The sequence below is a fragment of the Cibotium barometz genome, chromosome 2 (genome assembly GCF_041138505.1).
Source record: "Cibotium barometz isolate CiBa-2024 chromosome 2, ASM4113850v1, whole genome shotgun sequence".
Classification (NCBI taxonomy): Eukaryota; Viridiplantae; Streptophyta; class Polypodiopsida; order Cyatheales; family Cibotiaceae; genus Cibotium; species Cibotium barometz.
In genome coordinates this window covers 33,463,585-33,477,746 of record NC_141047.1, presented here as the reverse complement: position 1 = coordinate 33,477,746, position 14,162 = coordinate 33,463,585, and the positions used below count along the sequence as shown (strand labels likewise).

General features: G+C 41.4%; 1 protein-coding gene across 1 annotated transcript; it reads right to left on the bottom strand.

The window, feature by feature from the left end:
• Positions 1-8,510: 8,510 nt before the first annotated feature.
• On the bottom strand, positions 8,511-13,393 carry LOC147640965 (uncharacterized). Its single transcript, XM_086816841.1, has 3 exons — positions 13,225-13,393; positions 12,472-12,672; positions 8,511-8,801 (listed from the first exon to the last, which is right to left on the bottom strand). Exons 1-3 carry the CDS (start codon positions 13,333-13,335, stop codon positions 8,766-8,768), a joined length of 348 nt encoding a protein of 115 aa, XP_086672967.1. The 5' UTR covers positions 13,336-13,393; the 3' UTR covers positions 8,511-8,765.
• Positions 13,394-14,162: the final 769 nt, after the last annotated feature.

The following is a 14,162-nucleotide window of genomic DNA, read 5'->3' as shown; positions in this document are numbered from 1 at the left end:
TGGCAACCCACCTCTACATTAGAAGGGTTTGAGGGGTTGTTGGATGCATTTTGGAAGTCCAACGAGGGTCAAGAACAGTGAATCAACTAGAAATTCCTGTAAATTCACTGTGTGGATAGCTCTCTACCCTTGGGAATTGGATGCATAGTGTTTGGAAGAAGCTACACAAGGCTCTTATGCCATTATGGGGTAGATGTTATGGCTTGTTTTGAAGGCTTCTTGAGCATTTTATAGCCATATACATGCAATTTTGGCTTCCCATACATCGTGTGAGCATGAGCTTGAAGCTTGACATGAGTCCATTGACATATACTCCATCCATGTGGATTGTGATTGTACATATCAATGGTTTCGAGGATGAAACCTCTTGGGTGGGGATGGTTTGTAACAAAATGAATGGCCTCATATGAATAATGGTCCCAAGGCCACTTGACCATGCCCATGGACAACACTTATGATAGTGTGAAAGGGGTAGTCATGTATATATACCAAATAGGCCATAATCGGGGAATAACTTTGATAATCACTTGATAATGATAAATCTCTCTTTCTTACCTTAAACATTTGTTAATCCTTTACTAATCATTATTAATCCATGTTTCTCAAATTAATCTAGGTTAATGGCTAATCACTTCCTTTCACAAGTTCACATATATCATGCAAGGAAAAAGAAAAGGTGGATCAACCTTTTATAACGCTTGGTGTTTTACCATGGCACTAATTTATGATGGAAAAAACGACCCAAATTAGAGCCTTGATGAGGATTTTGGGATCTCAATCAGTACACCTAGTGTACAAAGAGCCTTGATGAGGAGTTTGGGATCTTGATGTTACACCTAGTGTACAAAGAGCGAAAGGTAGTGTTAAGAACACCTGGTAGTGATCTAACGAGTCTACTAGAGTCAAATATCTAATGGATAGGTGAGATATATATCCCATCGTTATGCATATATGGTAAAATCTATATAACAAGGGGTAAATCCCACATGTTCTTGAGAAGGAATTCAGATATAAGTATTGGGAAGATGCCATGGATGAAGAGATGGCCATGATAGATATGAGACGTGGGATTTGGTGTTTTGCCTAAGCAAAATAAGGTAATTGAATGTAAGTGCATCTACAAAGTCAAGCTTAATTTACATGATTTTGTTAGCCAAGTACAAGGCAAGATTTGTTATATGCACATACATATGACATTAACTATAAGGAGGCATTCAGCCTGGTTTTGCTAGGATGGCAATCATGAGAGTAGTTATTGCTACTACACTACAGAGCTAAGGGATGGTCTTTACTGACGAGTGGAAAAAATGCATTTTTACATGATGGTGACTTATAAGAGGCAGTTTAAATGGTGCAGCCACTAGGATATGAGAATCATGTGCACACTAAGATTTTTTTGTAGGTTGCATAAAAAAGCCTTGTGTATATATGGCTTGAAGAAGGCACCTAGAGCATGGTTAGATAAGATAGGGGAGTACCTTGTCACTATTGGATTTTATATATCCAATGTTGATTTCTCACTTTATGTGAGAAAGACTAACAGGGGGATTGTGCTAGTGGACATCTATGTTGATGACTTGATTGTCAGCAGAAGTAGGTGGTATTAATCTCATTCATGAGGTGAAGATGCTTCTTAAGAAGAAGTTTGAAATGAAATATTTGGGTGAGCCATGATACTTTCTTGGCTTCTTTGGTATAGAAGTGATTATACCCCGTGATAGGATTTGGATTTTGCAAGGGCAGTATCCTTTAGACATGTTGTGGGATGACAAGGTGTAAAAGCCAATCCTAATGCCATTTGAGAAAAACACAAGGTTATGTCCAGATATACAGGTGATCTCTTGGGGAGGACCCTACTTGTTTTGAGATATCGAGCTCAACTAGTTCTACAATGGACATTGATGACCTGCCTAGGTGATAGCTTCTGCATCTACACCACTCGTATGGTTAGTGAGATTATGGGTGATATGCGGCTAGTGGGATGACAGGCTGTGTGATAGCCATTTTGGATTACTAGAGACTAACATAGTTATAGTGCCAACTCATTTAGTCGGGTTCACATTATGGACCGACCCTTGTATGTTGTAGTAGTTGAGTACTAACCCATATAGTGTGTACTCTTATCTTTATGTTATGTTGGTTGAGTAGAGAAGAAGAAGATGGAAGAAAATTCAGCAAAAGAAAATTTAGCTATCCATCTCTCTCTTATATCTTGCTCTCTCTTGTGTGTGTGTGTTTGCTTACTAGGGTTTGAAGCTCTCCCTCTCCCCCACATTCTCTTTATGGTATCAGAGCCTAGTTTCGTGTGAGAGAGAGCTAAGGAGGCAAGTAAGAGGCAAGAACAAGCAAGGAAGGAAGCGGTACTACACGGGTAAGAGCACCATCATCTCTTTCCCCTTCTTGGTTTAGGTACAACACTCCCTCAGTAGCTCTGGGAGCTACACATCTCCGATTGAGGAGTTGTCTTCGTCTCGCGGGACTTCGTCACAGGAGCAGAGTTACAGGGCAGGTTTACCATCCAATTAGGCAGTATTTTTCTAGCCACATTTGCATTTCGGGCACCTTACAGGTCCCGTTTCGTCACTACTGGGTGTTTTTCAGTTTTCTGGAAGTTCTGGTAGAGAACCGTTTCTGTTTGAAATTTGGTTATTGTAGTGTAGCAGTACATTTTGGAAGTGCAGACAGGGTTTGTAACACATGTATTGTTGATACTGGGTGTATGTACATGTACTCTGGTCACATTTGGTGATACACAACCTGTGCTAAAGTATCGTTGCTGCAGCAGTTACAGGAGATACTGTTGTATTACAAGTTGCATACAGAAGTTACCTGTTTGCAGGTTATTTGATTGCTCTGCAGAAAAACATGTCTGATGGAATTAATCAGATTGTTAGTGAGAAGCTGGATAAGAATAACATCCATGCCTGGAATTTCGTAATGGGTAAAGGATTTTGGGATTATGTAGAAGGAGACAATGAGGAGCCTCTAGAGTTGTCTGAGGAGAACGCCACTCCTGCAAATATAAAGGCATTCAAGGATTTGAATCAGGGTGCAAGAAAAGTCATACAATTAGTGTCATAGACACTATGATAGGACACATACAGGATGCAAACACTCCAGCAGTTGCATGGCAGAATCTGGTTCAAATGTTCCAAACTAACAAAAAGGCAAGGAAGTTGCAGTTAAAGCAAGAGTTGCATACTGTGGAAAAGAAAAGCATGTCCATCAATAAATATGCCTTAAAGATCAAGGGAATTATTGAATCCCTTGGGTCTATCAATGTATCAGTGGAGGATGATGATTTGGTGAGTGTCTGTCTCAATGGGCTTGGCAAAGAGTATAAGCCATTCAAAACCTCCATTGCAGTTAGGGAGAATATTCCCAACTTTCGGGACTTGATATCTATACTGATCATAGAAGAAAAGGCTTTAGGTGAGGATTCTTCTTCACAAAGCAAGAACACATCAGAACAGACCAAGGTCCAAATAAGCCGTTTGTCTTGGAAACAGACGCTAGTAATGAGGCCATTGGGGCCGTACTTATGCAAAGGGGACGCCCAATTGCATTTGAGAGTAAAAAGTTAGATCGTGCGCAGCGTAACTACTCGGCTTACGAGCGAGAGTTACTAGCAATAGTTCATGCACTGAAAAAGTGGAGACACTACTTATATGGTGCTCCTTTTGAGGTCCAGACGGACCATGAAAGTCTGAAATGGCTTTCAAGTCAAAGTGAACTGAAGGGTAGAAAAGCTCGGTGTCGACGGAGATTCTACAGGAGTTTGACCTTCAGATACGTTACCAGAAAGGTAAGTATAACGTGGTGGCAGATGCACTTAGTCGCATGCCACAGATTAATGAACTTAGTTTCACAGTCTTCTAGAATGATTTCTTGGAGTCACTACGTGGTTTATGTGAGCACGATCCATCTTTTACAGAGGTCTGGCGGCGCGCTGTATGCACTTCTTCACAGACGCGACCACCTCCCTCATTGGCACGGATTGGTAGTCCGGAGAGACTGGCCGAAGGTGCAACGGGAAAGGAAGTGAGAGTTAGTCCGAAGAGACTAGCCGTGTCTTCTGGGTATAGTTTGGAGCTGGAGAGCTCTGACGTAGGCCCTTCATCACCTTTGACTGTGCCACGGCTTCAAAGAGGAGTGATAAACTTCGTCGGGGGAAGAAATATGCTAATTACTCCATTGACGATGGGTACTTACTCTACAAGGGTAGAGTATGTGTACCAACTATTGGTGACTTTCGGGCCCAAATTCTTAAAGAAAGTCATGATAGTCCAAGTGCGGGTCATCCCGGGATTCACAAGACCTATGCACTAGTAAAAAGACAATTTTATTGGCCTAGTTTGTTTAAGGACGTCCAGACTTATGTGCTGAAATGCAATAAGTGCTAGGTCAATAAACACGAACATCTTAAGGTTGAAGGACTACTCCATCCGCTGGAGATTCCTCAGGGGAAATGGGAAAGCATTTTCATGGATTTCATTACCGGTTTACCCAAGACGAGTCGAGGGAATGACTCGATGTGGGTGGTAGTGGACAGGTTAACTAAAATGGCAAAGTTTATCGCCACGAAGAAAATTGTTAAAATGCCAGAGTTGGCAAAACTCTTTATTGAACATCTCTACAAGCTATATGGCCTACCCGCAGATATAGTGTCGGATAGAGATAGAAAGTTCAACAGTCATTTTTGGAGGGAAGTCTTCAAAAAGTTGGATACTACTCTGAGTATGAGTACGGCAGATCATCCGGAGTCTGATGGTCAAACTGAAAGAGTTAGAGGATACGTTGTGTTCTTATGTTAGTAAGAAGCAATCTAATTGGGATGAGTACTTGCCCTTATTGGAGTTTGCCTATAACAGCTCCAAATACTCAGTGACTGGATTTACACCATTCATGTTAATGTATGAATTCCAACCGAGATCTCCGATGGCTGTAGGCCTAGGAGAAGATTCAATTTGTCAAGGATTTCCTTGAAGATATGAATGATATGCTCAGAGCTGCACGTGAGAGTATTCGTAGCGCTCAGGATCGCGCTAAAACTTATGCGGATAAAGGACGTAGAAAGGTGACCTTTGCAGAAGGTGACTTTGTATTCCTCAAGGTTCCCTGCGAGGTCAGAAACCATGAAAACGGGAAAGTGTGATAATCTCCAAGATATTGTGGTCCTTTTAAAATCCTTAAGAAGATTGAGGACGTAGCATATAAACTTGAGTTACCGGAGAGTTCTCAAGTCCATCATGTCTTCCATGTCATTAAACGAGGGGCAATCCTCATTCTTCCTTTGTGGCTAGGTGGTGAGCCAGAGGCCGTCCCCTCCTGTGGTAGCACACCTGTAGCGGCGCTACAGAGATCTAACACTTTAACTGCATCTTACTAGCCTTGGTAACTCATGTTGCCATATACAACTTTAACCAAGATACTCCACACATCTTTAGGTGTCACTGTATCATGTATATGACTAATCATAGAATCATACACACTAATAGAGAGCTAATACATAACCTTGCTGGCCCTCTCATGCCATGCCTTAATAAAGGCATGTACCTATTGTGGAGTGGTATTTTCTTCTAGAAGCTCATGCTCCTTCTCATTAGCTGCAATAAACTCCTAACATCCTTTTCCCTTGAGAAAGTTTATTATCCTAAACTTCTATACCTGGAAGTTGTTTTTATCCATCTTCTTGCTCAGAATGTGGGATAGAATGTTAGACTTTGCTACCTACAATAACTTTCACCTACACCAAATATAGTATTTAAATAGAACTTATAGTAACTTTACACTCATAACAATCCTGCAATCTCCAATAAATATTGACATGTACATACATAATTATAAGCGGTACTGTAAACTTGCGGTGCAGCCACTTCATGTGAACCATTCACATCAACATCATACATGTGCAGATCCAAAAATATCTATAGGCACTTCAAATCAGCCATCGTACACAACCTTTTATATGAAACATGCAGAGAAGCACTACACATAATAAAAAACTATCATTGTCGACACTTCTCTAGAGTGTATGCAAAAACTTTGTAGGGTCAAAATACAAGGTCCAAAATGACTATGAATGAAAAAAAATAGTAGAAAGGCTCTTGGAACTTGAAACACGGTATACGTTGTGCTTTTTCTTCACCAAAGAGGACTTCCCAAGATATGCCCCCCTCCTGATGTGCCTACTGCTGGTGTGATTTCATGCATAGAGGTATGCATAAAAGATATTCTTTTTATACTAAAAGTGTGATTTTCATCATAAATGGATTTTATGCATAACTTAGATGCATAAAAGAAATTCTTTTATTCTAAAAGTGTAATTCCTACCAAATTGAATTTATGCATAAGAAGATGCATAAAAGATTGATTTTTAATTCAAAAGTGTCATTCTCATCTAAATTGAATTTATGCATAGGAAAATGCATAAAAGATTAAAATTTAATTCAAAAGTGTCATTTTCATTTAAAATGAATTTATGCATAGGAAGATGCATAAAAGATTGATTTTTACTTCGAAAGTATTAATCTCCTTAAATAGAATTTATGCATAAATAAATGTGTAAAGAAATCTTATATCAAATATTTGTAAGACAACACTGGGACGTACAAAGCGGCCTTAACTTGAGCTTAAAGTCAAATAGGAAAAGTCTAAGGACTTCATATATATACTTCCTTAAGACTATGGTTGGACCATTTTTAAGCTCGACTAGTTTTCAAACTAGTCACTTATTATGTAAGTCATTTTTGACACTAAACAACACACATTCCTTCCCTCTGAATACTCTTGCTTGCTTGTGCTCTATTGAATCTTGCATGCTTGCCAGATAGGTTTGTTTATGGCTTCTTCTTCCTCCGGTTTTATGGAGCACCACGGCAAAAAGGCCAATCTCTATTTGCCTCCATCTGAGCAAAGAGAGTTCCTCCTTCACTCCATTAACAAAGGAACATGCCGTACGAAGTAGCCATGCGTTTGAAACTCAAAAGGCAAGACCCAATGACATATGATTCGGCAAAGACTAAGGTAAGCTCTTGACTTGAACATGTGGTGTACCATTGCATGAAGCATCAATGCATCCTCTTGAAAGTGTAGTCTCTTATGTGTCTTGGTTTGCGTGCATTGAAGTGCCATATTAGTAGTATTTCTCCCTTGCAAGAAATTTCTATATGGCCTTGTACACGGCATGATATGGGAGTCGTGTTTCAAGCTTGGATGTTTATTGATTATGTTTTCTTGGAAGAAAGTGGCATACCATTATATCTTCTCATGGCTGCCTATATAACTTGACCCATGTGTACCTGCTTGGCACGTACATCTTTTCATACCACCAAAAGCACAGGTGCAATTTATGAAGCACAGCCACACCTTGTAACCCGTTGACCCCTCCTGGTATGCATGGTTGAATTCAAATACATAATCCCTGTGCTAAGCGTTACTGAGTCTACAGATGAGACAATAAACTATCCCTAAATGTTCCGGTGAAATTATCCAGTGCGTGACCGAAGTGTGGCATGACAGTTCCATTGTGATGGAGCGCTTATTTGATCTTACGGGCCTACTGGCATGCTGTGTTTGCTCTGTGTGTGTGTGTGTGTGTGTGTGTGTGTGAGAGAGAGAGAGAGAGAGAGAGAGAGAGAGCTTGTCTACACTCACTGTCACTGAAATTAAACATAACTCAAGATGAAGGCCTAAAACTACGAAGACATCTCTTCCAAGGCTAGATAGACTCTAGGACAGAGTTCAAACAAACCTGCCAAGCCCATGCTCTCAGGTTCAGACATCATAAGCCATCAATACGGGAGCCATGAGCAACTTAGTGTGCAACAAAGTTCTACCAAAGGTTGTACATTATAACATAGTTTTACCAAAGGTTGTAAATTATAAGCCAACCTATCCGACTCTCATGTATTCAGCAAAGGCAAAGCTGCCGTCAACACTCTATTTGACCCTCAAATATCTCCGTGGTTTGCCCAAATTGCTAGTAGTTACCTGCACAATTATGAACCATGCCAAAGAACGAAAAGCTGCCATAGGATTCTGTTGCAAGCAGCTCTTGACACCACTTGGCCTTTGAGCGACTTAGGATGATAACAGTGCACACCTTTACTACTTGTAATCCTTGCATGCACTCACACGAGGCTAGACTGCACTTGAAACTCTTGCCCTACACTTACAGTGAAGTCACTATCGAGCAAAACTATAACCATGAATGTTCTCGAAAGAATGAGCTATATAGTCATTTATATATACAAGACACTATCAAGCAAGATTGTAGCCATAATGAGCATCTGAAGAACAAGATCTAATCAACAATTCCAAAGAAAAATGCATCACTTTCCTGCTCCACACACACGACATTAAGCAAAGCCGCCTATCTCGTCAAACTACCCTCTGTGAGACAAAAGAAAGCACACAAAAAAACACCTGATGAGAGCCAATTTTTCTATCTTCTTCAGAAATGCTGGGTTTTTCAAGTGGCATCGTTTTGTGAGGCTTCACACTCCAACTAAAAACAGCCTATGAGCATAGCATAATATTAACACAAACATACACAAACAGCCCTGAAACGAAACATAATAAGCTTCATGTAAAAATCTTACAGAATATGCACTGCAAGAATTATGAACATACATAAATTGGTTAACCATCTAATGAAAAGGCAAGAAAGAATCCTTGCCCAAGAGCTCGGCCTCAATAAGCAATAAAGAGAGTCTCCGAATGGATTGTATCCACGGACACAGTGTCTATGCAACCCAGCTTGTTTAGAACGTAGATCCATTCCAACCAAAATCTGAGCCCTGGAAGGATCAGAAAATAGATCAACATGCATCCCCATGTAAATACACCATTATTACTGAAATTTTGAGTTAATCTCAACCTAAAATCTAGCAAAATGTAGGTTTGGAATATGGAAGCCAGCATAATTGGAAAAAAAGAAAAGAAACAACTAAGCGCATAATAGTACTGTTAAAGTCTGACATGAAAAGCATGGCTTAAAAAGCTATTGCACCGCTAAGAGCATATTACTGCTGCAAAAACCCATGTTTCTGACTACTTAAGAAGCAATGATGATATGTGTTTACAACCTTGTGCAAACTTCTGCACATCCAGAGCACCAAACCAACACACACAAATAAAGATAAAGACGAGGAATTGTTATGCTATATGGCTAATATGGCTGATATTCTATGGATCATGCAAGAGTAACATGGGTTAGAAATTGATGGACTCAGCAAAAATAATCATATGCCCTTTAGAACACTTGTGCCTATGTGCTAGGGTTTTTCAGAGATTCCAAGTAGAGTGTGATTCCATCACACAACAAGAGTCCTAAACTATTGTCTGAATTATGTACAAGAAAGAAGTAATCCAACCGAATCTCTAGTACAATGGATATGGCTGAGTGAAAACTGTCAATTGCAGCCCCGTGACCTACTTATTGAACACTCTTGGCTAGCACTTCGCCTACATAGAAACACTCTGTGAAGTCCAATGCTAATGCAAGCAGATGATTATGACGATTTGGATACCCACGTATATATATGCACCAATGCTACTAGTCGGTCTGTTTTCCACAGAGTATCCTCTAGTAAACCACAGGAAGAACACTGCATAGAATGGCCTGGCAAAACTCCGCCATCCAAACTCCAGCCACTAATGCATCAACTCAAATGGAGCACAAGAACTGCTTGCACTGGCTCCAATGCATCCCTGAAGGAAGAGTAGTTCCAAGAACAACACTCCTCAAAAAGGCTCCACCAAATCTATATCCATCAGTACTGCTCGGCACCTGTATGTCTAAACCACCCATGTCATGTGGAACATACTCCAACTAATACATCTGCTAATACACTGAAGTGGTACACTCTCCAAGAAATCTGCCTACTCTAAAGATACACCCACTAGCCTATCCTCCGAGTAAATCGGGTCATATGTCCTCCTTGGGGGCCTCCATGACATCAAACACAGAAGATACTTTACCCAATGCAAACGGCAAGTGAGAAGGGTCCTCTTGAACAACCCCAAAAATTAGAGTGTCTTCCATTGAAGCCAAAGATTCTCCACTTAGTGCAAATGATGACTGTGAAAACTCTCCCTCAGAGACCTGGCTGAAAACTTCCTCTATTCGTACCTGTGACCTGATGATATGAAGTGTACTCAGCTCGAGAAATGAAAAAATCTGAGACCTGCACACATGCATCTAGTTCACACTCATCCTTAGCGTCTGAAGAAGCCTCCTCCTCAGATTGCTCCTCCAAGGTCCGCGGATTCCTTCACCATGTGCTTGGTGGAGGCACAATCGAAACATTGACCGGCCAGTTGCGTGGTTCGGAACTCCTCCTGAGAGTGTCATGTCCACAACTCTCCCCCACTAGAATTGTTGCTATCCTCCATGGCCTAAACAGCTTTATCTTTAGGTATCTCCTACCCTTTTGCTATTGAGCCTTTTGCAGAGTTCCAGACCTGAAACTCACATGTCTCGAGAGTCATAGCAAGCGAAAGATCACGGGGCTGATGTGCACTAACATTTGTGCGCAAGGATGGTTTCAAACCATCCACAAAGCGTACAACTTGCTCCAACCATTGAACGGTTCTCAAAAGCATGTGCAGAAGCTTCCAAAAATGTGTCAGGTGATCCCAGCTTTTAGGCAAAACGCTCCCAACGCCACTTTAGCTTTACCGTAATAGTCCTCAGGAACAAGCTGCTTCAAGACCGCCTTGCAGCCATCATCCTAGCAAGTTACGGTGTGGTACCTAAGTTGGTCTTCCCACCACAAGAGGGTGACACCTGTCAAAGCCGTACATACCAAATGGAGCTTAAAAACATCGGAACCACCTCCTACCACCAATGTGGCAGTCATCTCGTGGTTCTAGTTGGTGACGACTTCTCTGTCCATCTTCTTGTTGAATTCAGGAGACTTGAGAAGCTTCAATAACTAAGTTGGTTCCTCATGGGCATGGAGAAAGAACTCGGCAACCTGGTAGTAGTAACCTAATGTCAAGCCAGTGAAGGCAAACGGGAACTATCCTGGTGAATCCGGAGGCAAGGGACTTCATGAAGGAGACAGCCGGTGTCTCTCTTGTGCTGACTACGCCCAAGTGTAGAAGGATGATTGTTGGCCCGGGAGCGAAGCTTGTCACACATATCGTTACCTAAATCTAAAGGAGTGAAAAATCCTCCACTTCATCCTAGGAATCGACATGCCTAGGTAGTTGAAGAGCACGCGCCTCGATAAAATCCAAATTTAGAACACTAGGGACTCGGGGTGCCGGCTCTATCCGATCAAGATGGTAAGACATGGTCTCCATGCTTGCTTGAAACCCTGAAGTAAATCTGCAAGCTCTGTGGGATCCATAACAAGTCGCCCGAAACCAAGAATAAAGAATGATGAGGAAGGATGAAAGCCTATCACCCTAAGACGGGTAGGTTGGATAAGGGGGGTGAACCGTGACCCTACACCATAAATACTAGAAAAAACTCAAATAATTACTTTTCCCAAACCACCCAGACTTGTGCCACTCTTGGAGCCTACGGACTCTACCCTATCCAAGAAATCAATGCACACAAGTGCCGGAAAAGAAAAAATTTGCAAGTTCAGAACACTTATGCCTGTGCTACTAGGGTTTTCTAAGATAGGAAGAAAAGTGCAGTGGAATCTCAAATAGCACACGCAAGAGTCCTAAACTATTGTCCATATTATGTACAAGAAAGAAGTAACCCAACTAAATCTCTAGTACAATGGATATGGCTGAGTGAAAATGTCAACTACAACCCTATGACATGTCAACTGCAGCCTTATAACCTACTTTACACTATTGGCTAGCACTTCACCTGTAGAGAAATGCTCTACAAAGTCCAACGTTGAGGAAAGCAAATGATTATGATGATTTGGCTACCCATGTATATGTATGCACCAATGTTGCTGGTCGTTTGTTTTACTGCTGTCAGCCAGGCCCACGACTTGCCACGCCATCACCTGCGCCAACCCACGAGCCTATCTTTTGTGTACCATAAGTGAGGTGTGTCGCATGCCCACGATAGCTCCAAACCATCCCCGAGCACGGAAGCATTAGATTACATGAGATACATGAGAATTAGAGTTGTTCGGAATGCATCTAATAGTCATCAGAGGGCAAGGTGGTCTATGGTTTGCCGCCCACTATCTGCCTCTAGAGCTAGACTAGATCTAGATCCACACACTATTAGCTCAACACTCAATCATGTTGCCACTTGTATAGCCCCTAAGCCCTAATGATAACCTTACTTTTATGAAATTATTATCCAACTCTCCACCAACAAACTGCTAAACCATGTTACACCTTGCATGACCCACATAGCCAATCCATGCCAAGGATGTAATAACTAACAAAAACATTGCATATGTGGACAACGCACAACGATGTATGAAATTAATCAATCCCATCATGCACACAATTTACATGAAATTCAACCATGATTGGCCTCACCTTGACATCAGAGAACTTCAAGTAGAAGCGAGATTTGGGCACCGACAGCTTTGATTCCAGAATGGCTGCAATGGCTGCACTGATAGATTTGTTGATGGATGGGCCAAGGCCACCAATGGAAATGAGCTCGCCATAGGCAGCTGGCTCTTCACTGCCCGCAAACGACATGGGCACACCCCCTCTAACGAGCACCATCACATACTGTACACATCATTTGGGAATTCAGAAAATTGTAAACAGGCACCTGCACTGTGCATGATATGGAACCAACCAACGGCATTCAAAGGGCTGCATTTTAGCTCACAGGATGTGATCAAAACCATCGTAATTGCAGTTCTAAGACAAATCGTCTTAACTTGGAACCCTAGCTAGTGCAAGAGTAGCAGAATGCTGTACATCGACAAGTCAAAAAACCCTAATGATTGGCAAGAGATGAATGGAAACACTAACCCTAAAATCAAGACACTCTAAATGTTGTAAAACAACTGTCTCCAGATGCAGACAGATAATCACTTAGAAAGAAACTATAACCATATCTGCAGACTAAACCCTAGATATGGTCACAGACAACTGCAGCCATTGAAACCCTAACTGTTGCAAAAAAAACTGTAAACAGAAACGCTATTTGTTATAAACGCTTGTCGGAAAATAGCAGGGCTCGCAACACAAAGACTGAAGAGAACCCACACAGATATTGAGGAGAAAATTGCTTTGCTTTTTCTTTTTGTTTTTTTAAATTAGCTTTGTAGTTACCTGTTCTGGTTTTCCCACTGTCTTGGCCACAGCTCTGCTGGCGTCCTTGAGAATGTCGGACGTGGACACGCCATCCAAGGGGACGTTGGTGGTGATGTTCAAGGTAGGCATCTTGCTCCTGTGTGCGTGTAAAGCTCTGTGTGGATTGTGTTTATATAAAAAACTTGTGTGGATTGTGTTGTATACCATATAAATATAAATATATGATATTGAAGTCTCTTTTGACATGTGTCATCAAAGAATGCAAAGTGGGGGGAGGGGGGAGGGCCGAAAAGAGAGGAGAGAGAGAGAGGTGTCAACGCTATTAGAGACGGTGGGTGAGAGCCGACTTTTATGAAATAAGAAGCTTACAAAAGGGTGTGGATTGGAGTTCACTCTTCAAGGTTGCCTCTTGTTGGTGCATTTGGTAGTAACTTGAGGATTTTGCAAGTATGGCACATAACAATGAGGTACCATTTATGGGTAATGCAAACAAGTTAGATCGGCGGACCAACTATGCTAATGGAAGTTCAAAATGAGAAGACCATACTTATGTGAAGAATCTATGGGGCATTGTTGAGGCCTTGAGGTACTACCTTCACAAGGCTTGACAAGGCAAGATTGGAATAGACAAGCTAATTTGGCTCTAGGCATTATCGACTTGAATGTGTCACATGCTATGATTAGACACATAAATGAATGGGACATACTCAAAAGCATGTTTCAAGCCAAGAATGCACGATGAGCGAGTTTCACTTGAAGACAAAGTTCGATCTCATTACGGAGTTACCATTACAAACCATTAATGAGTTAAGGTAGCTAGGATGGGTAATGTGGTTGGAGATGAAGACATGGCTCAATCCTTGCTTAGAGGACTCAAAGTACAAACATTTTGTTATTTGGGTCTATCATTGCTATTCGGGATAAACTACCAAGCTACCAAGACCTTGTGAGTCTAT

What these genes read in the sequence shown, in the direction of transcription:
- LOC147640965 (XM_086816841.1), bottom strand. Translation starts at nt 13,335, where the DNA reads ATGCCTACCTTGAACATCACCACCAACGTCCCCTTGGATGGCGTGTCC. An exon ending in CAGTGGGAAAACCAGAACAG is followed by an intron (nt 12,673 to 13,224) that starts GTAACTACAAAG and finishes TGATGTGTACAG; the next exon opens with TATGTGATGGTGCTCGTTAG. An exon ending in TGAAGTTCTCTGATGTCAAG is followed by an intron (nt 8,802 to 12,471) that starts GTGAGGCCAATC and finishes TGATCCTTCCAG; the next exon opens with GGCTCAGATTTTGGTTGGAA.